This window comes from Saccopteryx leptura, chromosome 13 (assembly GCF_036850995.1).
Source record: "Saccopteryx leptura isolate mSacLep1 chromosome 13, mSacLep1_pri_phased_curated, whole genome shotgun sequence".
In the NCBI taxonomy this organism is placed as follows: Eukaryota; Metazoa; Chordata; class Mammalia; order Chiroptera; family Emballonuridae; genus Saccopteryx; species Saccopteryx leptura.
Window position 1 is genome coordinate 49,414,588 of NC_089515.1, and position 24,900 is coordinate 49,439,487.

General features: G+C 59.0%; 1 protein-coding gene across 4 annotated transcripts in view; it reads right to left on the reverse strand.

Annotated features, from left to right (window-relative positions):
• Positions 1-5,206: 5,206 nt before the first annotated feature.
• The window catches only part of RGMA (repulsive guidance molecule BMP co-receptor a), a 30,303-nt gene continuing 10,609 nt past the window's right edge, over positions 5,207-24,900 (reverse strand). Inside the window, exons 1-4 of one of the 4 annotated variants that reach the window (XM_066355248.1) lie at positions 24,612-24,630; positions 23,865-23,980; positions 12,823-13,337; positions 5,207-7,476 (exon numbers count right to left, since the gene is read on the reverse strand). In XM_066355248.1, the coding sequence (XP_066211345.1) occupies positions 6,760-7,476; positions 12,823-13,337; positions 23,865-23,946 (1,314 nt within the window). In that variant the 5' untranslated portion in view covers positions 23,947-23,980; positions 24,612-24,630 and the 3' untranslated portion in view covers positions 5,207-6,759. The other 3 variants (XM_066355247.1, XM_066355246.1, XM_066355245.1) reach the window with 3 other exon arrangements.

Consider the following 24,900-nt stretch of genomic DNA (forward strand, 5'->3'; position numbering starts at 1 on the left):
GGAGGTAGACCCAAGACAAGCAGACAGGGACAAGTGTCAGGGGAGGTAGTGCCACGGAGAAGGCGCAGGAGCTGGTGGAGGGTGGGGTGCTGAGGTCCGGAGGGGGGACTGTGGGCGGGGCCGCCCTGGAGGTGGGGAGGCCCCCAGGGGAACCAGCTGGCCTGCAACCTCTCCCTCTACATTTTACTGGCAGCCCCTTGCCAAGCTGTGGTCGGGTGAGGGAGGTCGCTGAGGTGACACAATGGGCTTGGTATCACGTCATCGTTGGAGGACAGTGTTAGCGTATCCTGACGCCTCCAGGTGGGGCCTGAGCTGTGTTTGGGGGTCAGTGGCTCTGAGTGAATGTGTTTCCAGAACTGTACAGCAGAGGGCAGCAGACGCCCACAAACGGCCCATCTGGCTGCCAACACGGAGCTGGGGAAGGCAGCCCTCAGTCCCTTGCGGCTGCAGAGCCTACCAATGAAGTCCCTGGAGAAGGTGGGACACGACAGGGTACCGGAGGCGGGGAGAGGCTGAGCTGGGCTCTGTGTCCCCCTGGGCTGAATGGCAGCCCTGCTTCCTGGTCACCCCCAGCCAGGGATGACTGGGCTTTTGCTCTTTGGGGTCCAGCATCGCTTCCCTCCACTCATGTGGCAGCCAGAGGGCCCCTCCTGAGCCACAAGGCCCAGACATCACTGCTACTCTCCACGACTTGCCTTAACTCTGTGAGCCGCCCCTGCTGGCCCCTCTGAACATGTCTGTCTCCCGAGCATCCTGACCGCGCCCACCCGGCCCTCTCCCCGGGCATCCTGACCACGCCCACCCTGCCCTCTCCCCGGGCATCCTGACCGCGCCCACCCGGCCCTCTCCCCGGGCATCCTGACCGCGCCCACCCGGCCCTATCCCCGGCATCCTGACCGCGCCCCTCTCCCTGGGCATCCTGACCACGCCCACCCGGCCCTCTCCCCGGGCATCCTGACCGCGCCCACCCGGCCCTCTCCCCGGGCATCCTGACCACGCCCCTCTCCCCGGGCATCCTGACCGCGCCCACCCGGCCCTCTCCCCGGGCATCCTGACTGCGCCCACCCGGCCCTCTCCCCGGGCATCCTGACCGCGCCCACCCGGCCCTCTCCCCGGGCATCCTGACCGCGCCCACCCGGCCCTCTCCCCGGGCATCCTGACCACGCCCCTCTCCCTGGGCATCCTGACCACGCCCACCCGGCCCTCTCCCCGGGCATCCTGACCGCGCCCACCCGGCCCTATCCCCGGCATCCTGACCGCGCCCACCCTGCCCTATCCCCGGGCATTCTGACTGCAGACCACCCAGCTGCTCTTGCGACCTCAGGTTCCTGAGCCAGAGCTCTGCCCACTGGGCTGCCTCTCTCTCCTCCTCTGTCACCTCCAGCCTCCTGCTCAATCTTGTTCGTTCTCATGATTCAATTCAAGCTTAGCTTTTCTGAGCAGCTGCCTTGGACCCTGCTGTTCCAGTTCCCATTCCTGTCCCTTCCTTGCGCTTACGGAGGCCATCAGAGCCCCTGGCACACTCTGCTAACCCCACGTTGTCCCAGCCGCCTCCCAGCAGACCGGGGCACCCCCTGTTGTTTCCTGCACCGTCTCCCCGAGCACCCCTGCAGTGCAACAGCCACCTCCTCTCAGCCCCTTCTCAGCTTCCCCCACTCCCCAAACCCTGTCTGCACCATCTGCCTTTTAAACCTGAGGCCACCAGGCGTGTCATCCCCAGCATGGTCACTGCCACCCCACTTCTGACTGGCTTTGTGTTGCGGCCCCTGACTTCCTCTTCGTCTCCTGGTGGTGCTGCTCTGAGCTTCTACAGCCACCGCTGGACCAAGTCCTTGAAAACCCAGGTCATGGAGGGCCTGGCCAGTTGGCACAGTGGTAGAGCGTCGGCCTGGCATGTGGATGCCCTGGGTTTGGTTCCGCCAGGGCACACAGGAGAAGCGACCATCCGCTTCTCCTCCACTCCCCCTTATTTCTCTCTCTTCCCCTTCCAGAGCCAGGGCTCAACTGGTTGGGGTGCTCATAGAGCCTCCGCCTTGGTTGCTAAAAATAGCTTGGTTGTGTGCATGGCCCCAGATGGGCAGAGCATCGGCTCCAGATAGGGGTTGCCAGGTGGATCCTGGTCGGGTTGCATGTGGGAGTCTGCCTCTGTATGTCCTCTCCTCTCAGTTGGAAAAGAAGAAGGAAAAAAACAACCACCACCACCACCCAAGTCAGGCACATTGCTCCTACACTCAGAGCCTGTGAATGGCTTCTTCCGGCAGTAGGAATGAAATGCCCTGTTGTGCCCCGGCTGCTGAGGCTGCAGGTTCTGGCCTCTCTGGGGCCTCACCATTGCCTCTGGTGGGTCTGCTCACTGCCACCAGTCCCATCACTGGGTGCTGCCGCTGCGCCAGGCCCCGGGAACTCGCTCCTCTCTGTGTAGAATGCTGTCCCCAGATCTTTGCATGTCTGGCTCCCCAAATCCATGCAGGTGAGTCAGAGGGCCCCCCTGACCCCAGCAGAGACGGAAGCTTCTCCCACCCTCCTTCCCCCAATCCAGGTGCACCTCTCAGCGCCTTTGACTTGTCTGCCTCTCCTTGTCTCCATGGGGCGTTGGATGAAAACCATGTGTTTGTGGACCTGTCTCTGCAAGGAGAATGTGGGGTTGTCAGCGTGGGTCTTTGCTGCACACCGCAGCACACGTTGTCACAAGGGCCATCGGCTGAAGAAACGCACACACGCGGCCGCAGAGGGCGGAGACCGCGGTTCTTGGAGGCCTCTCGGTGCTACACCAGCGCCCAGGTGCCAGGCAGTTTATGAGCATTAGCTCATTGGATTTCTAGAATGACCTTGGGAGGTAGGTGCTCATAATTCCATTTTACAAATAAGGAATCTCAGGCTCAAAATCCCACGGCAGACCACACAGCTAGTGACCGGGCCGGGCCAGTTTGGACGCCAAGTCCTCCCGCTGCTGAAGACCACCCCCCCCCTCCATGCTGCGCCACGCCCATGAGCTCGTCCTGCCGCAACCTTATGCTAATTCTTTTCACCCCAGAGTTTGTCCCCTTTCTTAGAAAGGACCCTCATTCGCTTTTTTTTTTTTTTTTTTTCCGGTCCTTTCTCTCCCGTCTTCTCCTTATAAATCCTGGTTCACCAACCAGATTCCTGCCACACACCAGTGAGTGGGGAGGGAGCTGGGCTGGCACCTCCGTCTGCAAATGCCCTTACCAAGAGGCAGACTGGCCGCAAGTAAGCTGGCATGGAGGCCCGCTCCCACCCAGCCCGCCTTGCGAGACGCAGCCGCTTCTCGGGAACCGTTTAGCTGAAGACTCCGTGTTCCGTACTCACATGACACGTGAATTTCCATGTTCATGAGGGCAGCTGGTAGCAAGGTACTTGGAAAAGAATTGCAGCCTAAAGGGAGGTCTTGAACAAATTCCAGACCGAGAATATTTCTGGCAAGTTATGTGGCAGTTTCATCTGCTGGTGAACAAGGTGTGTTTTTTTTTTTTTTTTTTTTTTTTTTTTTTTTTTTTTTTAAATCCTGTGTGCCGTTGCTTCTCGAAATATTCTTCTGTGCTGGCCAAGTGCCCACGACTGCCACCCTGTGGCGCCGCCCTGTGAGTGACTCCCGGCGGGCAGAGGCCCATTGGTACTGACAGTCTGGGGAAACTGAGGAAGACTGTGTGAGTCTGTTCTGGCCTGGTTTGGTCCCTTCCAGACTCCCACGTTCTCTCCGGAAGTGGAAGAAAGACTTGGGTTCTAGAAGGTTCTAGAAAGCTCTCCGTACTTTTATAGTTTTTCTTTTCCCAAAGCCCAGACTCCCACGTTCTCTCCGGAAGTGGAAGAAAGACTTGGGTTCTAGAAGGTTCTAGAAGGTTCTAGAAAGCTCTCCGTACTTTTATAGTCTTTCCTTTCAGGTTGGGACCGGTGTGCATGCTCACTCCGCATCCTCCCCGCCTGGCTGGCCGTTCAGGGCATGTCCCTCCCAAGCTGCCAGGTCCTGTGTGGCCGCTCCCCTCACACCCCACCCCGCCAGGTTACTCAACCCCTCTTGCTTTGGAAGAATGTCACCAACACAGGACACGATACTGTGAGTCTGGCCATGGCCCAAGCACCGCACGGGAATTAAAAGTCACTGAACCTCCAAGAATCCTGGGTGATACGCACCCCTCATTTTACAGAGGTGGGAATGGAGGCTCAGAGAGGTGAAGCAACTTGCCCAAGGACACACAGTTAGGAACGTGGAGGTGCCGGAAGGTGGCCTGGCTTAACGTTGTGGCTACTCTGCCCCATGGTTTTTGGTGCTGTGGGCAGGAACGGACCTAGTTGTACTTCCTGGCCCTTCCCTTGCTAAGGAGTCCCTGGCAAGTCAAGTCACATTGAGTCTCCATTTCTTCATCTGTAAAATGGGCGTGAGTTTCTTTCTGGCCCATTGGGTAGTTTTACACAGGATGAAATGTAGTGCCAGCCAGCAGTGAACCTGGCCCCCAGCCAGCCTTGGTTCTTTTCACCTGACGTTCCCACCCCAGCCCCTGGAGCTTGCACTGCTCCAGCAGGCTGCCTGTGACCAGCAGGACTCCGAGGGAGCAGAGCAGTGAGTCCCAGGACGGAGGGACGACCACCGGGATAGAGTCGTCCTGGGTGTCAGTCCAGCACGCCCAGCCTCCCCTGAGGGCACCTTACGTCCTCCCGCAATGTGCCCGTAAGTCCTTGAGATGCGGTTCCAGGCCCTCCAGAGCCGGGGAACCCGGACCCCCCCCCAGCCCCCAAAGCAGTTCAGCATCAGGATAGAAAGCATTCTCAGAGAAGCAGGGGTTTCGGTTGTTGAATTGCTACATCCTCTGCACACATTTACCACACACACACCACACACACACACACACCACACACACACTACACACACCACACACACACACCACACACACACCACACGCACACACACATCACACACACACACTACACACACCCACACACCACACACACACTACACACACCCACACACCACACACACACCATACGCACACACCACACACACTACACACCCACACACACCACACACACACATGCGCACACACACACCACACGCACACACACACACCACACACACACACACACACACACCTGCTGTCAGGACACGGCAACGGGACACCCACCCACTATCCGTCCATTCTCCACCCCACCCCCCAAAGGGACCAGTACTCTGTTCAGAAAACAAACTCCAATACACAGTCCAAAGGAAAATAACAAAACAAAAACCCAAACTTTACTTGCATTTAGCCGTTAATAAATAATTTACAGTATGTACACAGCGGGGACACTCCACACACAGGTCAGACACAAGGACGCAGTGAGGGGTCCCACTTCCAAGCAGAACGCGAGCAAACACAACCAAAATAAAGTGCTTCACTTTTTCCTTCCGACGTGGGGGCTGTCTACCAGCCAGCCGGGGCCTTGCCTCCCCTCTGCGGGGTCTGGCAGAGAGAGGGGACCTCTTGGAGGGGGAGGTGGGGACATGTCCACAGCCTCCCGGGCCAGTGTATGAGAGGTCCCTGGGGCACAGCAGAGGGGCCGTGTGGATGCCCTGGGAGGGTGGGCAGGGACAGGGAGGCAGCTGCAGGGCCTCTGAGGTGGCCTTCTGGGGCCTGGCAGCCCCTCGGAGCGGAGCCCAGCCCGTGGTGGTCCCTGGCGTTCTCTGGAGCAGCAGCGGGGGTGGGGCTGGCCCAGGGCTCCTTGGAGTGGCAGGCTGGGGCCCCGCAGTGAGTGAGTGGGTCTTCCTGCTGTGGGACCTGGGCTTACAGGGCGGGATCAGACGCAGGAGACCCTGCCGGGGTTGCCCTGGGCTGCGAGGCCAGCTCAAGCCTGCTCCTCCCCGGATGCAGACCTGGGTGGACAGGGTGGGGTGGGGCGGGGCCCTGGGGCCGCGGTGGCGGGGGCAGAGCAGAGGATCCGGGCAGGCCAGCTGGCCCCATCCACCGGTCTCCTGCCTGCGCTCTGCGGCCCAGCCCCCTGCCCAGGGCCCCTGCCACCACCCCAGAGAGGAAGGAACAGGACTCAAAGGGTAGTTCTCTGTTCAGACATTTAGAAACAACTCGACTTCCTAAGCACAGGGGGGCCGAGGGGGCTGTGGGGGAGGGGCTGGAGAAGGGCAGAGGGCATCCGAGCCCGGGGGCCCTCGAGTGGCGTCGCTTAGAGCATGCGCCAACACGCGCCGTCCCGGGACTGGGGGCCCGAAGGCCCCGGAGGAAGGGAGGCCCCGTGGGGGTCCAGCCTCGAGGGGGCCTCAGCCCCGCCGGCGTGGTGTGTGCGAGTGTGCACGTGTGAGTGTGCGCGGGCTGACGGACGGACGGACGGATGGCAGGTGGGCGCGTGCAGCAGTCGCCGGGCGTTCAGTGCATTGCAGGGGCTGGGGGGCGGACTCGGGGCGTCCCCAGTGTCTGTGGCAGGGCAGGGGCCCCCTCCAGCCTGAGGGGCTCGGTTTTGCACATTCACACTGCGGGGCGGGCGGAGGGGGGCAGTGCCCCCACACTCATCTCCACTGTCACAGATGTCACAGCACCAGTCAGTCAGTCACACCACAACCTTGTCCAGGGCCCCGGGGGAGCGGAGGGGCCGCACCGCGCCCCCAGACCCAGGCCCTGGCCAGCAGACAGCCCAGGGCAGCTCTGAGGTAACCGGGGCGGCCACTGCAGAGACCGGGGGGCCACCAGGAAGCCACCAGCCCTTCCTTCTGCAGCCGCCGGCCGGCTCGGTGACAGGCAGGCAGCGTGCCTCCCCAGCCTACGCCGCCGCCGGGGCCCCCGGGAGCACGGGGAGCAGGGCGAGGAGCAGGAGGCCGCCCAGGAGCAGCGGGCGCACCGGGGACAGCCCTGAGCCGGCTGCCCGGCCCGGCGGCTCCCGCGTCCTCTCGTACAGGTGCAGCTTGTCCTTGTTGGAATGGAGCATCTTGACGTCCTCGAGGGCGTAGTAGGCGGCCAGCGTGAAGTTCAGGTCGCCCGTGGTGAGCAGGTCGAAGACACAGGCCTGGTAGTAGAGGTCCTCCACGGGCAGCCTCTCCTTGCACCGGGCCACGGCCGTCTCGTAGGGGAAGGTGTCCGGGGCCGCGGGGGTGGGGCCGGCCGCCTGGGGCCGCTGGGCGCCCTCCGGGGCCCGGAAGGTCCGGAAGTTGATCTGCTGGCTGAGGGGGCAGCCCCGCAGGCAGAGGTAGAGGCCCTGGCTGTCCCGGTCCTCCACGGCGTTGACCACCTCCTCCGGCATGCGCACCGCGAACGTCAGGTAGCGGCCCACCTGGCGGACCACGATGGTGGTGCCGATGTACTTGGCCTGGATCTCGATGTGCTGGCCCGACACCTTCTCGGTGATCCTCAGGCTGTTGGCCCCGTGTTTGTCCCCGCCGTTCTTGGAGCCGTCGGCAAAGGCGGCCGGCAGCTCGTCCATCTCGGCCTGGTACACCTTCTGGTCCACGCATTCCTGGAAGTTTTTGAAGATGATGGTGAGCTGCGGGAGGCAGGCGGAGAGCGGAGTTAGGCGGAGCAGCGACAACAGGGCCCGGAGGCCCGGCCCGCGCTTACGGGGCTCTAGGAGGCTCGAGAGAAGACCTAGGATGCCCCAGACTGTCCCGTTCCCGGGTGGCCCTGGGTCAGTGCCACCTGTAGTGTTAGGCACTTACTTTATGTTTTACTTTAAAAAGCTGATTTAGAATGGGAACTTTAGATCATGACCATAGATAGAAAACCAGCTCATTCACTATATTGAAAGGTAAACCATAAAAAGAAAAGCATAGCTAATGAAAAATAAAGTCACTATCCACTGTCATAGGTTGAATAATAGCCCCCCCAAGATATTGGCTCCCATCCCTGGAACCTGCGAGTGTGACCTTATACGGCCAACTGCTTTGCAGAGGGTAGATTAGGTGAAGGATTCTGGGTGGAGAAAGGCTATGTTTCCATGGAGACAAAGCCTCGAGTGATGTAGCCACAAGCAGAGGCGTGCTGGCAGCCACCAGAGGCTGGAAGAGGCAATGAATGCGTTGTGCCCCGGAACCTTCAGAAGGACTCCCCCTGCCGACACCTCGGTAGCCCTGTGAGACTTGTCTCAAACGTCTCACCTCCGAAACCACCAGAGAACAAACGTCTGTCTACTGTGTGAACCACTCAGTTCCTGGTACCTGTCACAGCAGCAACGGCAAACTGACCAGCATGCTGCAGAACCACCTGACGCTGTTTCTCATGCTGCCGGGGGCCCTCCAGCAGAACGCCTGACAAGGGACCGCAAGCCACAGACTCGACATAACAGCAGGGGGAACAGAAGAGACGGACGCTCAGAGTAAGAACGAGGGGGCCGAGTCCATGCGGGCAGGAAGAGGCCACCCAGCCAGACCTTGAAGGGAGCAGGAGGAAGGTGCCGGTTGGCGAAAAAGAAGACGGCCTCTCCAGGCTGAATGCGAGACACCGGCCAGGGCCAGAGCCGGAAGGCCCACTTCCGCCAGGGTCTGCAGCCGGGGGCAGGGCTGGGCTGAGCCTGTGATCAGCTCCGTTAGTCACGATCCTCCTGAGAACCAAGGACACACACAGGCACACTCGCTCGCTGCATCAGTGTCCTGGACACCATGTTTATTACTCCTAGTCCTGTGTGGTACTGCGGGGGAGGGTGACATTACCTCCGATTTATAGACGAGGACACTTGGGCTCAGAGAGGTAAAGCAACTTGCCCAAGGTCACACAGCCAGCAAGCAGCAGAGCTGGGACTTTGGGCCACAGCCCCACAGGGCAGGAGGCCTGGGAGAAGGACGGGAGACACACAGCCTGGGGGGTGAGAGTGAGGCCCCCTGCCCATCAATCATCCTGGCAGAGCGGTCTGGCTGCTCTTTCCACTGTAGTCCTGACTGGGAGGGAGGGGTGTGTGGGCTGGAGACACGAGCGAGCGGACCGGGGAGAGAAATAACCACAGCCCCTCCGCCCTTGCTCCCAGGGTCAGCTGGCGCCTCTAACTGCCCCCACCCACCCCCGTCCTGGCCCTGTTGCCTGGACCCAGGGCACTCGGAACCCGCGTGAGGACAAGCAGGTGCTCTGCAGCGTGCTGTGAAATGCTGAAAGGTGGCGGCGGCCCCTCCCTCCCTCACTCGAGCCCTCAGCTTCGAGCTGCAGGAGACTAACTGCCTCTGCTCCGCCAGCCCCGGCCTGTGAAAGATGGCGAGGCCTTCGCCGGTTCCATCTCCCGTGGCTCCCTTCTCCCCATCCACGGCTCCTGCCCCAACGCGGGGGCCGCCTGCAGGGGGCCGCAAGGTAGGCCAGCCAGGGTGGTCTGGGCAGTGGGTGGTCCTGTCATTGGAGGAGGGGGCGCGGGGATGAGGGACTCTGGTGTCCCTGCTTGGTGAGCAGGGCCACACAGGCACTCTGGGGGGGCGGGGGGCTGCCTTCCAAGTGCCGTCTCCCTGGAACAGGAAAGGCTGGTTTTGCTCTAACTGCCATCTCTTGTGGAGACAGTCTCCTGGAAGGCTGACAGGCGGCTTGACTCCTCTTGGCACCGGTGCCAGGGACTCAACCACAAGTAACAGCACGAAGGGGGCCTGTCGAAAGCTGGGCGGCTGGCTGCCAACAGAGCCCTGGGTGGGGCTGCCGCTCCCATCCCCGCCCCCTTCCCTCCCAGAGTGGCCTGGGCACAGGGCACAGGGCACGGCCTAGGCTTCATCCACTGCTGTTTATGGCGCGCACAGACACCGGGGTGGCCCCCTGTCCTCATGGAGCTCCTGTTCGAGGGTGTCACAGCCCAAGCGGATAAATTATGCAGGGTGACAGAGTCGTACATGCAACGGGAACTGGCGAGGGGGAGAGGGGATGGGAGGCAGAGCCCCGAGTACCTCTGCTCCCCAGGCCTCGGTTTCCTCATCTGTAAAATGGGGTGCTACCAGCACAGCTGGAAGGAGACGGGCACGGGAGGCAGTCCCGTGGGGGCGGGAAGTTGGTGAAAACGTCAGCCCGGAGCTTGATCATCCACCGGAGCAGGATGGGCGGGGCCGGGGGGTGGGCAAATGGCAGTGTGCGAGGCACCACGCTGCTGCGGGCGGGCGGCCTGGGCGGGAGCCGGGTCAAAAAAGCCCCGGACCCCCATCACCTGGAGATGAAAGGCCTCTGGCTTCTCTTCCTTCCCTGGGGGTTCCAGCTGCACCCACACTCGGCCGGGCTCTGCTGCTGCCCGCTCCCGTCCTGGGGGCAAGCCCAGGGCGAGGACTTGAGGAGGCCTTCCCTCAAGCTCCGGGCACAGCCCTGGGCACCCTCCACCCCGTCCGCTGGTCTCTGCTCTCCGCTATTAGCCCGGGAGCTGTGGGAGGGAGGCCGCGTCCCGCGGGGGCTGCCACCACAGAGGTGTTGGGCAGATGTGTGCTGAAGCAACAAGCGGACAGACACACACGCCCGAGCGCTGGAGGCCCGTGAGAATGGGCAGGGGCGGGCCCCGGGCGCTGGGACCTGGCTGCGACGCCGCCTCTTACCCGGGCACCGTCAGGCCCCGGTCTGCCCTGACACCAGGACTGGCGTGGCACAGACCCTGACCCCGTCACCGCTGGGCCTCCAGCAGGGTTGTGTGCTGCTGCCTTCTGGCTAATGAGGACACAGCTCTCAGCCTGCTGCCAAGATCAGAGGGGCCCTGCGTCACGGCAGAAAGGGGCTCGAGGGGTCCGGCTCTGCTTCAGGGCCACGCGTCCTTCTGCACACCCATACAGGAAGGGAGCGGCGCCCACCCTTGCTGGGGCAGGTCTGCAGCCCCGTGCTCAGCGGAGAGCCTGCAACAGAGCTGGAAAAACGCATTGGGAGAAACGCAGCCAAGTGAATGAGCGGAGCATGAGAAGGAATGATTAATCCACTTGGCTTCTGGACAGCACTGCTGGGCTCAGGGCCCCAGCACACATCGGCAGGGAGCTGAGGGTGGTACTCGGGGGGTTCTAAGCTCAGGCCCACGGCCCTGCCTGCAGGCTCCAGTCCTAGGTTGCCTAGTGGCCCTTGCTCCGCCTGTGTCACCCCCCCCCCCCCCCCACCAGCCTGGCTGGTCACTAATCACGATTCCTCCCTTGGCTCTGTTATCACCCTGGGTTGGGAGGGGCAGGTCCCTCCCTGTGAGCCCCTGCCAGGATGGGACATGGTGGCGGGTCCCCTCCCAGAGTGTGTATGCTGCCGGATTTAGAAGCTGCAGCCAAGGCTCCTAGCATTCATTTGTCTTGGCTCTAGGGCGGGAGGTGCGTTGGTGCAGGGGCTGTGGAGAAGGCAGAGGGGGTCCTTGATGTGGGCCCCCCACATCTGTGGAGGGCTGGGAGGGGGGACAGAGAAAACGCCGGCCACCATTCTGCCGCCAGTAGACTCCAAGGCTTGGTGCTGAGGGCCTGTGGCTAAGACCCGCTTGTTTCCTACCCAGGAGCTGGTCTCAGAAAGACCTTCTGTGGGCATGCAGTGGCGACCGGCACAGAGGGAAGTGGCAGGACTTTTCCCGGCTGCCAGGTCATCTCATTCACCGTCCTCTGGGACATGGAGGGACGGGAAGGAACCGAAACACCCTATGGGCCAGCCTGGTGCCTAGCAACATGCTCTTCCTAGGAAAACAGACCCACCGCCCACCTGGAAGCACCAGGGGCTCCGGTGGGCCCAGCCCCGTGGTGGCAGAGCTGTTCCCATCATCTGGACTTTGAGAGCCCACCAGCCTCCTTCTGGCTGAGTCTGAATGAGAGGTCATGGGAGACCTCGCTGAAGTGAGCGCAGGAGGCAGACAGGGCTGTCCCATCGCCTGGGCCAAAGGTGTGCACACGTGTGCATACCTATAGGTGATTTGTGCACACACACGTACAACAGAAGCCAGCTTTCCTCGAACGCTGACCCTCACCGTGCGCAGCGCATTTGCAAGCTGCCCTCAATACACGCAGGCTCCGCGTTCCCTGCCCAATGAAACAAACGATATACGGGGTCTTTGGGTTACGACCGTCTCAACTTACGACATGTGGAGTTTACGACGCTCACTCCCATAAAAACTTTCAAAAATTGAGACGTCAGTGTTAAGACAGATTTTGGAAGAGAAGAAGTCGTCAACTTTCCAGACTAGCCTGGAACAACTCTGTAAGCAGGTAGACAGGCCTGCAGCAGATCCTGTACCCTCTACATCAGCTGCTTCTCGAGATGAAACACCTGTCGTACAGGTAGAATCATCTCTGGTCTCCTGCATGGTCCTTAGGCAATCCGGAGTCACCTGACCCAGTCTCTCCAGCACCTTCTGCAGATTCTCCTGCCTCTCCAGCTTCCTCCTCCCAATGGGCCCCTCTCTCCCACCTTGCAATGCCCCTTCCAGTGTGCAAGCCCACCAGGAATGAAGGTAAGGAATTTTTTCTATGTTCATTTTTTTGGTCATGTTTTCTGTTCTTACAGTACAGTTTATTTATGTCTTTTTCGTTTTTCTATGGCTTAGTTGTTTTTATGTTCTAGATTATGACTTTACAACTGGGTTAGGATAGGTAAGGGACTTAGGCTAGGGTGTGTTTCAACTTACACCAAAATTCAAATTACATCACTGGTGTAGAAACGAAACTGTGTCATCATAACCCGAAGACCCCCTATATATACATACACTTGTTTATGATGGTTTCTGACCCCAGAAAGCTGATTTTACAACCCCCTAGTGGGGCTGTCCAACAGTTTGAGAAACACCACACTCTAGACAACATTCCTTTCTAAAGAACCTGGTCATTTCCTGAAAATAATACCTGCAGGAGGCATCCGGGTCAGTAGGGGGCTCAGTCTGGGCCTTGTGACAGCAGGGTCTCCAAGGGACCCCGCAGGGCCACCCCAGCCCCAGCCTGGCCCTTACCTTGCTGGTGGCCGTGGCGGCCGAGCCCGGCAGCACAGGTGTGTTGGTGACCTGGACGTTCAGGTAATTGTTGTCGATGAGCGGCCAGGCGCCCTGCACCTTGCAGGTCTGGAAGCGGTCTGTGAAAGTCCTGAGGTGCGGGTCCCCGAAGAGGCCACAGTGCGTGTAATTGGGGACCGCCGAGTGCTTGTGGAAGCTCTTCTCATAGTGGCAGATCTCGGGGCTGTCGGAGCGCTCCTGGCTGTCCCCCGGCGGCGGGAGGGTGCGCAGGCGCGGCTGGGACGTGGGGCCATCCTTGGAGCAGTTGTGCTGGCTCATGAGGTCCTCTATGCCATGGACGGCCGAGTGGTAGGCCAGGTCGCCCCGGCAGGTGCGGGCCGTGCGCCGCGTGCACAGCGCATAGGTGCGCAGGGCGGCGCAGAACTCGGGCACGTCGTCCGAGGCCGGGGAGTGGCCGCCCGCCGTGGCGCTCCAGAACTCAGAGTTGCATTTGAGGATCTTGCACGGGGAGGTGGCTGTGGAGGAAGGAAGGGACACGCCATCAGGGTGCGCCCACGCACAAAGACACCCCATCTGGGACGGTCCCGCCCACACTGCGCATGCGCACACAGATGGTGAAACCAAATAACCCACTGGTGCTTCCCGGCCGTCTAAATTCTTCCGCGTGTTGTAATAACCCCAAGTGGCCGCAGACCCCCAAGCTAGCTGCAAGGGCTGATGGCAGTCCCTCCCACAGCTTCCAGGCTGCGGAGAGGAATGGTCAGTGTTCCGGGGCAGCCACCAGTGGGCCTTTGACATCTGTTAACAATTTTATAGCCATCCCCCACGAATTTGGCAAAAACGACAGAAATCTTGCACGGATTTAAGCTCCACTGTTCCATGTGTGTCCCTAGCTCTGCCATTGTGTGGCCTTGTGCGTATCAGTGCTCTGTGCCTCATTATACTCATCTGGAAAAGGGGTAATAGTATGGAACATGTGAGGTTGCCAAAAGCAATCAAGGAGTTAGAAAGGCAACAGCATTTAGCGGAAGCTCAGTGAATGTTGGTTACTATGATTACAACAGTATCAGCCCTGGTCACGGCGCCTGATTCCGATCACCCCATCTGTGTAGCTCCCTCCATCCCTCTCTATCCTGCTCTGGGTTTGCCTCAATGTGTGGTTTTCGTGTAAAAAAAAAAAAAAAAAAAGTCATAAGCTTTGAGAGCTCCGTGATTGCTACAAACGGCCATGCCCGAGAACCATGGCTTTGACACACCTGATTGCTCGCGTGTGCCCTGCTGCCTTCAAACCCTTGGCCCTTGCACATTTCCTGGGAGCGTAAGAGAAAGCCCAAGCCCCATTCCAGACTAGAAGCTATAGACAGGGCGGGGGAGCAGCTCGCAAGAGGCCGCTGAGAGTGACAAGCTGGGACTGGAATGGTTGGCTCCTGTCCCCCTCTGCCACCTCTCCAGGCCGTGACACAGCTCTTCAGGGCCCGTCTGCCTTGAATGGGCTGTCACTTCCTAGGGGTCTTGGGGAGGGGCGTCAGGGATGCCAGGGTGGGTGGGGTAGTCCCCAATGTGGGGAGATGAGGGGCCCCCTGACCCCCAGGGAGTCCTCCTGCTACCTACCCCCTGTCCACTCTACTAAATCACAGGCTCAGGGCCTCCTCGGGTCGGGGACCGGAATGTAACCTGGCACGGCATCAAAAGAAAACGCTCTCAGCTGCGGCGTCACCTGCCAAAGGGACCCTAGAGGTGCTGATTTTTATATTCAATATCTTTAATAAAAGAGCAGGAGACCCGAATTCCAGGCAGTAAACCTCGGCCTGTTCTCATGTGAGCGTCCAGGAAGCAAGGAGCAGCAAGTCTGAGAGTCTGAAAGGGATTGCACGGCAGCTGTGCGAGCAGGAAGAGGAGGCCGGCCTTGCGCGCTGGTGGGGGGGGGGGCGTGCCCGGCGGTGCCGCCCCCCCCCCCCCCCCCCCCGCACAGCCGGCAGCCAGATGTCTCGCTGCTCCCCATTCCTGCGCGGCAGTGTGGCTCCCTCAGCCCTCAGGCCGCCTCTGATGGATCCAAGACAGCCAAGGGGGTCAGAGCCGGGGAGTGAAAGACTCTGATTGGAAAGGAGAGGCTCTCCCGAGCGTCCATGGCCTTCTTGGCCACTGTGTCCTCACGCTGCCATGGCTCTCGGGCCCTCGGCGAAGTCTTGTGCCCAGGGCTGCACACCAGATGCCCAGGAAGGTGCAAAGGCACCGGCAGAGACTTGGGCTCCCTCGAAGCCCATTATTCACGTTCTGCTTCGACCCAGGGATCCTGAGTCGGGATTGAGGAGTGAACCCTGGGCAGCCACCAGACCCATCTGCTTCTGACTTGTGCAGTGAGGGTCAGAGCTCCTCCTCCCTCTACCGATCACGCTGTGACCAACCGCTGTGTTGGCTTAGGATGCGCCACGGAGTTTTAGAACCCGGGTCCAGAGGGACACCGGAGGTCACTGCTTTCTACCTGCAGCCCTGCCTGCTGGACATCTGGCCTCCACTGCTGCTGAACTCGGCCAGGGCAGGGCCGGTCCCTTCTGCTCCGAAGTGCTCCAACTGTGGGCCCACTCCCGCCTCCCAGGGCCTCCCGCGGCCTCGACCCTGCTGTAGAGCTGCACAGAAAGGCTCAGATGTTGCCACCTTTATATACCGAGGACACTCAGCTTCCCCGTGTCCTCCTCCTTGGCCTCACCCTCCGGCTGCTCTGCCTGTGTCATCCATGACACCCCAGCTTGGGTGCCACCTCCCGTCCTCGAGTCCCCTGAGGGCAGGGGACCCTCATTTTTTGTCCTGAAATCCTTGGCTCCCCACCCTCTTCATTCTCCTTCTTGGGCACCTTGCATATGTAACATTTCACACTGGGCGGAGGTGGGCTCCAGACTGGCCCCCTCCTGGACTGAGACACAGCAGGGGAGAGGTCACTGCCACACAGCGTGCCTGGCTTCCTGGTGTCCTTTACGGCAGCCCAGGCGCCTCTCAGAAACAGAGAGGGAGGCAGGGATCTTGGGAGCCCCAGCTGTACCAACCCGGGCAGCAGGGAAGTATTTATGCACCGAGTGGCATTAGCTGCTTTCGGAGACCTCCTTTGAACTGTTAATCAAGGCCAATCTCTCGGAATAATAGCTCGATTATTACCACCTTGTTTGCATGACAAAGAAGCCCAATAAAACTTATTTTGCTGTGTGCTGAGGGGGTGTGAGGGACGGGCCCTGAGAAAGGAGTCTTAGGAATGTGGTGAGCCGCTCCACAGCCTGAACCCGGGAATAAAGACAATGCAATTTGCCACCAAGAAAAGCCCAATAGACCAATAAATTACTTGCTTGCGAAGGGATTAGATCGGGTTTCAGTTGCCGAGCAGGAGGGGTGGGGTGAACCAGGAAACAGAGAAACCTGCCTCTTCTTAAAGGGGTAAGGCGCAGTTTGCACACAAGCCCCGTGGCCAAGCTGGTGGCGTCCAGCTCCGCGGCTTGCGTGGTCACCTGCATGACTTGCTGGAACGCTCCACGGAGCTCTGCGCCAGGCCCTGTGCCTCACGCGGTTCCTGGAACCTGCCCCAGTAAGCTCCTGTGTTCAGGTAGAGTGAGCCATGGAAACTTCCAGAATGCAGAGCAAACACGTTTCGTCTGAATACTGAAACGCCACAAAGATGGAAGACTGGAGGCTCGAGAGGGTTATCAGGGAAGTAGTGTCTCTGTGAGGTCTGGAAGGGGAGTGGGATTTGGCGGGAGATGCCCAGAGAAGGTCCCAGAAACACAAGGTTGGTGAGCACACAGCCAGGAGTGTGGGGCCGGGCACCAGAGCCTTGAGTGCCAGCTGTGCCCAGCTGTGCCCCTTACAAAGCAGATGTTGCTGCTTCACTCTGCAAAAGCCTTGTTTCCTGTCACCAGGCTCCTTGTTAGGTCCCACCACAAGGGGGCGCAAGAGGGAGGAGCGAAGGCTGGACGTGCCCACTGGTTTATCTTCTATCAACTGTTTCTGTCACCAACCACCACTGGATAGTCGTCGTCGTCCCCCCCCCCCCCGGCAGGGGCCCCTCCTCTGCCACCTGGGCCCCCAGGCTCTTCCCTTTGCCACCCCAGCACCTCTGTGTGCCTCAGTGGTCCCTGGCAGCGTTCCCACACCCCACACCCATTTACTGTCCCCTGTGTTTAGATCCCTCTGCGGACATGCCCCATGCGGTTTTTGTTCTCCTGACTGGACCCTGATACATGCCAGCCTCAGGACTTCACACTAGACCCAGTGGATCATGGGGGCCCCCAGATAATTTTCAGTAAGTACGGGCCATGATCGGAACACTATTTTAGGGGGCGGTGTAACCTCAGAGGCAGTGGGTCCCATTGGGATAGAAGCGGGCACTGCTTGGAAGAAGCAGTCACTGCACAGCCTCTGTGGAAAGGCCACGCTGAATGAAGCCAGTCCTCCATGTCACCAGTCCTCACCGTGCACCCTCCCTGGGCAGCGTGGATGCTGAGCCTTATCTCTTAGCAACAAGCTGCGGAGCGGGTCCTGAAGGAGCTGGGGAAAGAGCACCAATCAGGGCTGACCTGCCTCACCCCGTGTGAGACCCAGCAGCAGGGGCCACAGGCCATTCTCCAGCCTCTCTGGTCCCTGAATCTAGGTGGGGACCGATCTAGGGCCAGGATTTGGTAAACCGTGGCCTGGGCAGTATTCTAGCTTCTCCTTGCTCAACAGACACCAGAGGCTGCCCGTCTCTGTCACCCTCGAAGGAATTTCACTCCATCATCCTGGCGTAATCGTGCAAGTGTTTGGCATCTGACACCGAAAGGAACACACCCAGGCGATGGGCTGGATTTTCCGCCAGGTACAGCGAGACACTACTTTACTTAACCTACAAGCGGACAGAATTGATCACTTTTCTGAAAAGGTATCTTCTTCCTCAGTCCGGCCTAAGAATATCCCGGGAAATGGTCCTAGCTTACAACTCCATGCGTCTCCCAGCCCTTGAGGAGGGCACTGGGGACTTTCTGGGGTCTCCTCCAAGAACGAGTCTAAAGAAGACGGAGCGAGACAAGAGGAATTTTCTAGCCAGAGTCTCAAGTGAGCTAGGCAGGGGGGGAGGGTGGGTTGGGGAGCTGGGGGTTAACTCCCTGCCAAGTGTAGGCAGAGGTGGCCGAATGCCACTCCGCGAGCTGAGGCAGTAGGCAGTGCCCCCTGGCCACACCCAGCCAGCGCTGGCTGCTCTGGCCCCGGCCTCCACGCGTGCCAAGTTGTTGCAAGAAACCACGCCGAGTGCCAAGAGAAGAGGGCACAACTCAGCCTGCAAGCTGGAACTCTCCCCCAGCTCCCACCGGGGCCACACGGGGCCAGATCAACGGCAAACAGGACTGCCAGGCAGGCAGGCGAGGGCTTCTCCGGCTGGGAGGACTCACGGTGGGCAAGGGCCGGGCACAGGATTCCATTTCTGTGTCGTCCTGGCTGAGGGCACAGAACTAAGCTAGCTAGCTACCAGGGTTCCCCAAGGAGGGTGGTTACGGGCAAAGAGACACATCACTTTTCAGATGTAATTGAAGCTTGCAGGTGAGCACTTTCTGCTTTGAGATGGGGCACATCCCCTCCACCCCCCCAGTCGAGGGCGAGCTCCACAGATGCTAATTTTCCACCCTGGCTCAGCCTCCAGCAACTCTGGGCTCATCTGCTTGGCCGCTCCAGGTCAACATTCATTTGAAGTGGCTTTTCTCCCTCACCACCATCCGCAAGCTGGCCTTCCTCCTCCACCTTCCTCCTGCAGTGGGAGGGCCACTGCAGGCCAGCTGGTCATGTGCCCAGGGCACGCGCACACCAATAAATCACACACACACACACACACACACACGCACACACACGCAGGCGAGCCTGTGATCCCGGGACATTCTGTCGCATGGGGAGCAATAATGGGCTCCTTTCTGCAGGGACCTGGGCGCAGAGGGACGGACGACTTTAATAGGTGTCTCGGTTTCTGACTGCTCGTGTGAAATGGTGCATGAAATGAATAAATAAGCAAAACCCAAAAGACATAATCTGACTTAGGAAAATTTGCCCAGGAACAGCCTGCCGCCTGGTCTTCCTAACTATGGCGAGGTGACATCTTGGGAATGCTAAGCCAGGGACGGAAAGGGAGCACAGGAGAGCTTTGGGAGCAGACAAGAATGCTAGATCCATAGGAAATGGGCTCACTGCTCATTCTGCTGCCTAATCCTGTCTCCAAAGTTTGTTTCTTATTTTTCTCCCTGCTTTAAAGACTAATATGGTCACAGTACAAAGTCTAATATGCTACAGAGCAAATTTAATGAGTGGGTTGATACAAAATCAGCTGTATGGAAAAAGACAGGGGTCTGGGTTCTACCTCTGGTTCTGTTGCTAATTAGCTGTGTAACATCAGGTAACCTCTCTGACCTTCTGTCTCTTCCTCTGTACTGTGGGAACGATGAGGCTCGTGAGGAAGGTGTGATGATCTGGTGCAGTGATGTATTTAAATAGAACTTAGCAGAGCACCTGGTATACTGCGGCCACTCAGTAAATGGAAGAGCTTTAAAAATTACTGTTATCTTTCAAACAATCCTACTTTGGAGAGAACAAGTTGAAGGTGTGATGTCTTAAAGGACACTCATGAATGTTCATTAGTGATGGTGGCCTGTGAAGGGGCAGAATTTGGGCTGTTTACCTTTTCTTATCATTTTCGATCTTTAGTTTTGAAAACGAGTATTGTTTTTATAACCAGAAAAAAATACTTTGGAAAAAATATTGCAATTCATTTGGAGACTTGGTGGGGGCAGGGGTACAGGAAAGCAGGTCCCAGGGCTGGGAGGTGACAATGAGAAAAGGCAGGAAAGAGTGGAGGAGGTGGCCTGGCCTCAGGTGGCTGGATTGAAGGGAGACTCACTTCACATGGTTCTGGGCAGAAAAATCCTGGGTGAACTCAGATGGGTCGGTCCCCCTAGAAGACACGGTGCCTTCAATTTGAGGCAGGTTGAATTTAGCCAAGCATGAAAACAGGCTGGTACATCACCATTCAACCAAAACATAAAGTCGGGGTCTCTGCCCAGTTCTGGGGGGGGGGTGGTGCGCTTTTCACCAGAGAGAGGATTTTTAGCAAAAGCCACAAGCCCCTCCCCCAACATGTAAACCAGTCCTGCTCCACCCCTCCCATCTCCACAGGCCCAGGACACCCCTCTCTCTCCCATCTCATGGAATGTTCCTGGACCCCTTCTCCCTAATTCTTTTGGGGTGATTGCTAGTAACTCCCTAACCTTGCAGAGAGGGTCCCCAGAAGACCAGACAGCCTCTCCTTGTTCCCCTCTGCACCCTCAGGGCCCAAGCGGCCGTCTGTGTATAGGATTTCACATCCTGTTCTCCCTGGGAGGCAAGGCTCTGTCTGCCCTGCGGACCCTCTGCCGTGCCACCCACCAGCCGGCGAGCCGGAATGCTGCCATGTGGCTCCTGCGACTGACATGATTTCCTTCTCGCCCGCCCTTTAGGCCACAAAGTCCGACGGGAGGGCCGTAGCGTGGCAGGCAGGCTGAGCGAGCTGCTGACAAACTTCTGAAGAACGCTCGCTCAGGACACATGTGTGCGTCTCAAATGACACACACAGACACACACACTGCCGGGGGCTAGGTCTCCCTCAGCCTTAGTTTCCCCACTGAGGACGGACATTTTGAAAACAGCTGCAGTTTCAAAGTAAAGGGGGAAAAAAAATGAAGAAAAAGCAGAAAGGCTTCAGGGCAGTAATTCTTACAACAGTGGTCCTCACACTTGGGCGAGTGTCCAGACTGCAGGCCCCGCCCCAGGGTAGCTGCTGCAGCAGGTGTGGGGTGGGCCCACAGCTTGTCTTTCTTAACAAGTTCCTGGGGAGACAGGGGGCTGGTCCCAGGACCACACTTTGAGAACCACCAGGCCGGCATATAGCATCCATATGTAGTCGTAGGAAGCGTGCCAACATGCCGGCAGCATATGGTTTGAATGGGGTTCTCTCAGCAATCTGCTTTAAGAAGTCCCAACGGGATTCAAACTTTTCAAAGTATCTATTAATTGTGTTTGGAAGAGGATACTATTTGCGGAGGGCTGTTCTAAGAAGACTTTTCTGCCCTGGAACTCCCCCCAGCTAGACGTGGCTACTCTCTGTATCCACTGACAGCATCGGCCGGCCAAGCAGACATGCGCACAGCCCACGGACACCGCTGAGCGCCCCCACCCCACCTGCGGGCAGATGCCAGCCTTGCTCAGACGAGGGCCCCCGGTAGGTGTGCCACAGACGTGGAAGGACTACATGTAAACACTCTCCAATGACACAAGCCCTCTCAGTCCAGCAGAACTTAAGGCATCTTTCTCCACATAACTAGGTCCAATTTAATTTGCACTCCCCCCTGGGCTTTACTCCTGGCAGTCGTTCAAGCTAGCATCGAACAGACCTACGCTTTCACGCGGCCGCTGGAGCCACCGTTCACCTGTTTTCAGTGGGAGAGGCCGTGGCACAAGGGTCCCTGACTGTCCCCCAGGCCCCGCCCTTGCCAGAGCTTGCTTTCTTCCCCAACACCCACTCTGCTCCCCCGCCTCCATCACGACCTGCAGGTTGTCTGACTTGACCCCGAGGCAGCCCCTCTGCTAGTGCATCAGAGAATGTGGCAGCCCGTCTCTCTGCCACGGAAACAGCCCATTTCATCCCTTCCTTAAGACACTGTTTTCTCTCGAGCACCCATGCACGTGCGCGCGCGCACACGCACACGCACACACGCACAACTTTTCGGAGCCCCCGGCTTATTGCGTTTGCGGGTCTTGAAAGCTCGGCTTTCAGTGAGGTGGGCAATTCTGACTAAATGCAGCTGTTAAGGCCTCAAATTAGAAGAAACATTAGCCAGTTGGCATGACAGTGCCACAGCTATCTGTTCTATCTGCCGGGTTTGAGTTACCAGCCTGGAAGCCAAAAAGAAATGCGCTTCTTGGAAACAAAAGTGATGGAATTCGGGCTGTGAATTACATAAGCAGCCAGCTTTCTCCAGACCATGGAGGGATACTGGAACGTTTCAAAGACGGAGAAATGAAATTAACAACAACAAAAAACACCACCAGTAGCCCTGGCGGCTCCCTCTAGCCTCTGAGCACCTCTGTCAGCCCTTCCCTTCCTCCCTCCCTGGCCCAAGAAGTTAACAAGCGCTGCCACTTTAAGAGCAGGAAGGTGTTGTTTCAAGGGCCTCTAAGCCCCCCTTCTCAATTTCAGCTTGGAGCTGAGATCACATCCCCCACAGCAGCCCAGGGACAAAAGCCATTTATCAACCCATCTGATAAAACTTCCAATGGGCTGGATCTTTATCTAGACCAAACTTGGATGCGCACACGCATTGCAAACTCCTGCTCTCCTTCTCAAGGGGAAACTTCTTTTTTAAAGAAGAGGGTCATTTAAAATTTTATTAAAAAAAAAATTCTTGGTAGGAAACCAAATGGCCCTTTCAGCCAGACCCCTCTGTAGATGGAGAAACTGACTTATAAAAGGGGATGGGGGGTGGGGGGTGGGACACTCTGCTGCTTGACGCACTGTGGAGGTTTTAGTATTCCCGGGTGAGGGCACGCCAGGTCCAAGGGCTCACCGGGCACTGACAGCAGCGCCCCTTCCCGGCCTCGTTCTTGTCCTGGGCCTACCCTGTGGACTCCAGGGCTGGGAGCAGGTTAGGGCTCTCCGGGGCCCAGTGGGAATGCAGCTGCTGTAAACTGGGTGCGCTGGACCCAGAGGTTGCCGGGGACACCCGAGGCAGGGCTAAGGCGGGAAGGTAAACTGATCCCTGGGCCCCTAACGCTGCCTGCACGGTCCGCCTGCCAGGAGCCTCAACTCGCAGCCTGGATGGCCCAGTTCTGCCAGTTCCTGAAACCCAGTTGGCTGAGGAGGAAAACAAAACAATCCAATCCCAAGTCTAACTCAAGTCCTTTCTTGCAAAGCGCGGTGGTGCGCCGGGACTGCGCATCCGCGTTGGGCTGCGGAGCGAAAACAAACTCGCATTCTTTTTGCAAGAAGACACCTGGAACCTCCGCAACACAATGGCAACAGCCGGGAGATTCCTCCTTGCAACGGGGACGCTTTAGCCCGTGACACTGGGTTTATTTGTATTTTTAGCAAGAGAAAAACAGGTATGAAGGGTTTAACTGGCGTTTCCCAACTGTGAGTAGCATATGGCAAAAATGAAATAAAGTTTTATGAAACATTATAAAGAAAACAGAGCAGGGATTTAAGTTTCGTGCCTTCTCCCCTCCCCCCGAAAGGAAAAAAAAAAAAAAAAGTCAAGAAACTGGAGCGTTTGGGAACGAACAAATGCTTCTCTGTGGAGTTGGTCTCCCTTCCCCCAACAAAAACAAGAGGTCCGGGCTCGGAGGAATTTGAAAGCAGCAATCTGCCAAAAACATTGTGAAAAACTATGGGGGATTCATTGGAAACAGATGGGCTTTTTCAGCTTTAATTCTGAAATTCTCTCCCTTTCTGACACAATAAAAACAAACAGGGGGCGACGCGGGATGTTATCAAACAGGAATACGGGCTCGTTTGCGCCGAGTCCTTGGGCTCCCCGCGTGGGGCCGGGACCGGGTCCTACATGAGGGGGCATCGGGGACTTGGCTAGGCCCTCAGCGGCGCCCCCGGGCCCACACCTGGGTGCCCGGCAGGTTTGCAAACCGGTAAGTGAGGAGCCGGGGAAAGCGCCCCCTGCTCTGAGACAGTGCCGCCTCTGCACCCCCCTCCAGGGTCCCTAGGGGCGCGTCCCTGGTCCCCCCCCCCTTTCTTGGGAGGAAGGGGGCGCCTCTGGCCCGAACGACCTCCCCGTCCGGCCCCTTTCAATGCAGTCGGAGTAGGGTCCCCGCCCTGGTCTCCACTGGCACCCACCGCGCCTTCAGCGGGGCACGGGAGAAACAAAGACCCGTGGAAATGAGAGGCAGGATCCCCCAGGGAGGCGCCACCGAACTTCAGCTCCGACTCACTGGCAGCCGTGGCCCAGGGCTCCGAGGAGGCCCGGGCAGCCGGCTGCCCCGCGTCCGGGGCAATGCCTTACCTGCCGGGAAGCTGCAGAGAAGGAAGGCGAGGGTCGGCCAGAATCCCAGGGCTGATCGTCCTGCCCCTCTCCCCATACCCATCCATCCAGCTCGGCCTGTTACCACTAGCCTCTCCCTGGAAGAAGAGTTTAGAAGAAAAGCAGAAAATCAATCAAACTGCAAAGAAAGGGCAGCCTCGCTCCGCCGGCGGGAGCAGCGAGCCGGGCGGCTCGGTACCCCTCTGCCACGGGCGCCCGGCGCGCCCCCTCCCCGCGCGCCCCGCCCTCGCCATCCATCACCCGGTCCCCTCCAATGTCGGCTCGGCCCTCCGCCTCCGCCGCCCGCCCCCTTGCGCTCAGGTTTCAACACCGCCTGCGAGGGGTGGGGAAGTTGGGAGGGGACCGAGGCGCTCCGGCGCTGGCCGCGGGGACCCCGGGGACCCCGGGATGTAGCCGCGCCGCGGCTCCCCACGCGGAAAGGGCCCAGTCCCCGGGCCCGCCAGCTCTGCAGATTGCCAAGGCGGCAGCCTCCTAATTTTCCCCATAAATATCCAACCCAAGTAGAGACTGCTTGGAGACACACCCCAGGTCCCCCTTCCAACTGGACTAACGTCCCAAAGCCGCTCCTTTCTCTCGCTCAGAAGTGTCCTCCGGTGTAAAAGGCTGCAAATCTGCTTCCTGATTGTCCGGGGTTAGGTGGGGCGGCCTTTTAGACCTCAGCCTCGAGCGCACCTCGAAGCCCGGCCGCCGTGGCCCCGGGCCACCCACCCCGCCTGGGCTCGGGTGCCTTCAGCACCCCCTCCAAGCACCGCGCTGCTTCCCGACCACTTGCCCTGGCTGCGCTCCCGAGCTGGGGGCCGTGGAACCCGTCAGAGGCAGGACCAATGCCACCCCATTGGCGGGCTGGATACAGCGGTCCCCGTGGTGCTCAGGGCCCTGCCACCAAGGCTGCTCTTGGGAAGGCATCAGCGTGATGACTTCTCTTAACTTGGTCGCTTACTTTTCTAAGCGAGAACTGTCTCCTCCCCAAGGTTCCCCAAGTCTGCCAGCTCTTGTG